Source organism: Penaeus monodon, chromosome 21 (assembly GCF_015228065.2).
Source record: "Penaeus monodon isolate SGIC_2016 chromosome 21, NSTDA_Pmon_1, whole genome shotgun sequence".
In the NCBI taxonomy this organism is placed as follows: domain Eukaryota; kingdom Metazoa; phylum Arthropoda; class Malacostraca; order Decapoda; family Penaeidae; genus Penaeus; species Penaeus monodon.
In genome coordinates, this window is record NC_051406.1 from 19,184,486 (window position 1) to 19,185,509 (window position 1,024).

Below are 1,024 nucleotides of genomic sequence, written 5' to 3' on the forward strand. Positions count from 1 at the left end.
AACTTCAGTCATTCTCCCTTTTCTAATCTTTCTTTATCCTCCTTACCCCAGGCTGCGTCTGACCCCCGAGCAGGCAGGGTTCGGTCTGCAGCAATTCAGCGTGAGGGACACCATCATATCCAGCACGTGCCCCGCCCCGCCTCCTTGCGGCGAAAAGGAGAAGTACTACCGCACCATCGACGGGTCCTGCAACAACCTCGCCAACCCGACCTGGGGTCAAGCCAGGACGACCTTCCAGAGACTCAAACCCCCGAAGTACAGTGACGGTGAGTCGTCCTGAATGGACGTTTGTTCGGGAGAAAGGAGAATGAAGCGGAAAAATACCCTCATAACTGTACGAGTGTTGTATTAGTTTTTGGAAGAGATAGGAAAGAAACTGGTTCACTGAAGAAGTACGGTTTAAAATGTTGCATGTACATGTATGTTGCATGTACGTAATCATATATATAAGGTCGTTTTTTGTAGTCATTAATAAGGTGATATTGGTTGCAGTTTTGATAACAGTATCAATAATGAACTCAATACATCGTACTGAATTGTTATTCACCAGTATGAAAAACACTGATTGTCATGAAAATGACATCACCCTTCTTCCCTGCCTGAGGCAAACCATACAAAACTAGACAAACCTGTCAGCCGGAGGTGCTCTGTTTCTTGCTGGCGAGGCTACTGAAAGTGATTTCAATGCCTTCTTCCTCCACCGCCTGCAGGCCTCTTCCGTCCCCGCGAAGGCCGCGACGGCAGCCCGCTTCCCTCCGCCCGCGTCGTCAGCATCAGCACGGTCGTCGACGCAGACCGGCCGCAGCTCGACCTCACGCTGTCCGTCATGCAGTGGGGGCAGTTCATCGACCACGACCTCGCTCATACGCCCATCTTCAGGCTCGGTGAGGGGCATCCCCGTTCTGTTCGCTCTGCCCTTGTCTGTGTAGCGATAGGAGTCAGAGTTGTAGTCATCAAATTTGAAATACATAGTCTGGACTGGAAGAGAGAGAGTTAAGGGAGGGGGGGTAAGGGAGGTGTGAAA

At 50.9% G+C, this 1,024-nt stretch overlaps 1 protein-coding gene across 1 annotated transcript in view; it reads left to right on the top strand.

The window, feature by feature from the left end:
- The window catches only part of LOC119586302 (peroxidase-like), a 37,323-nt gene that overhangs the window by 28,118 nt on the left and 8,181 nt on the right, over positions 1-1,024 (top strand). Inside the window, exons 8-9 of the mRNA XM_037935008.1 lie at positions 52-266; positions 711-884. Of these exons, the coding sequence (XP_037790936.1) occupies positions 52-266; positions 711-884 (389 nt within the window). The remainder of the gene's footprint in view (positions 1-51; positions 267-710; positions 885-1,024) is intronic.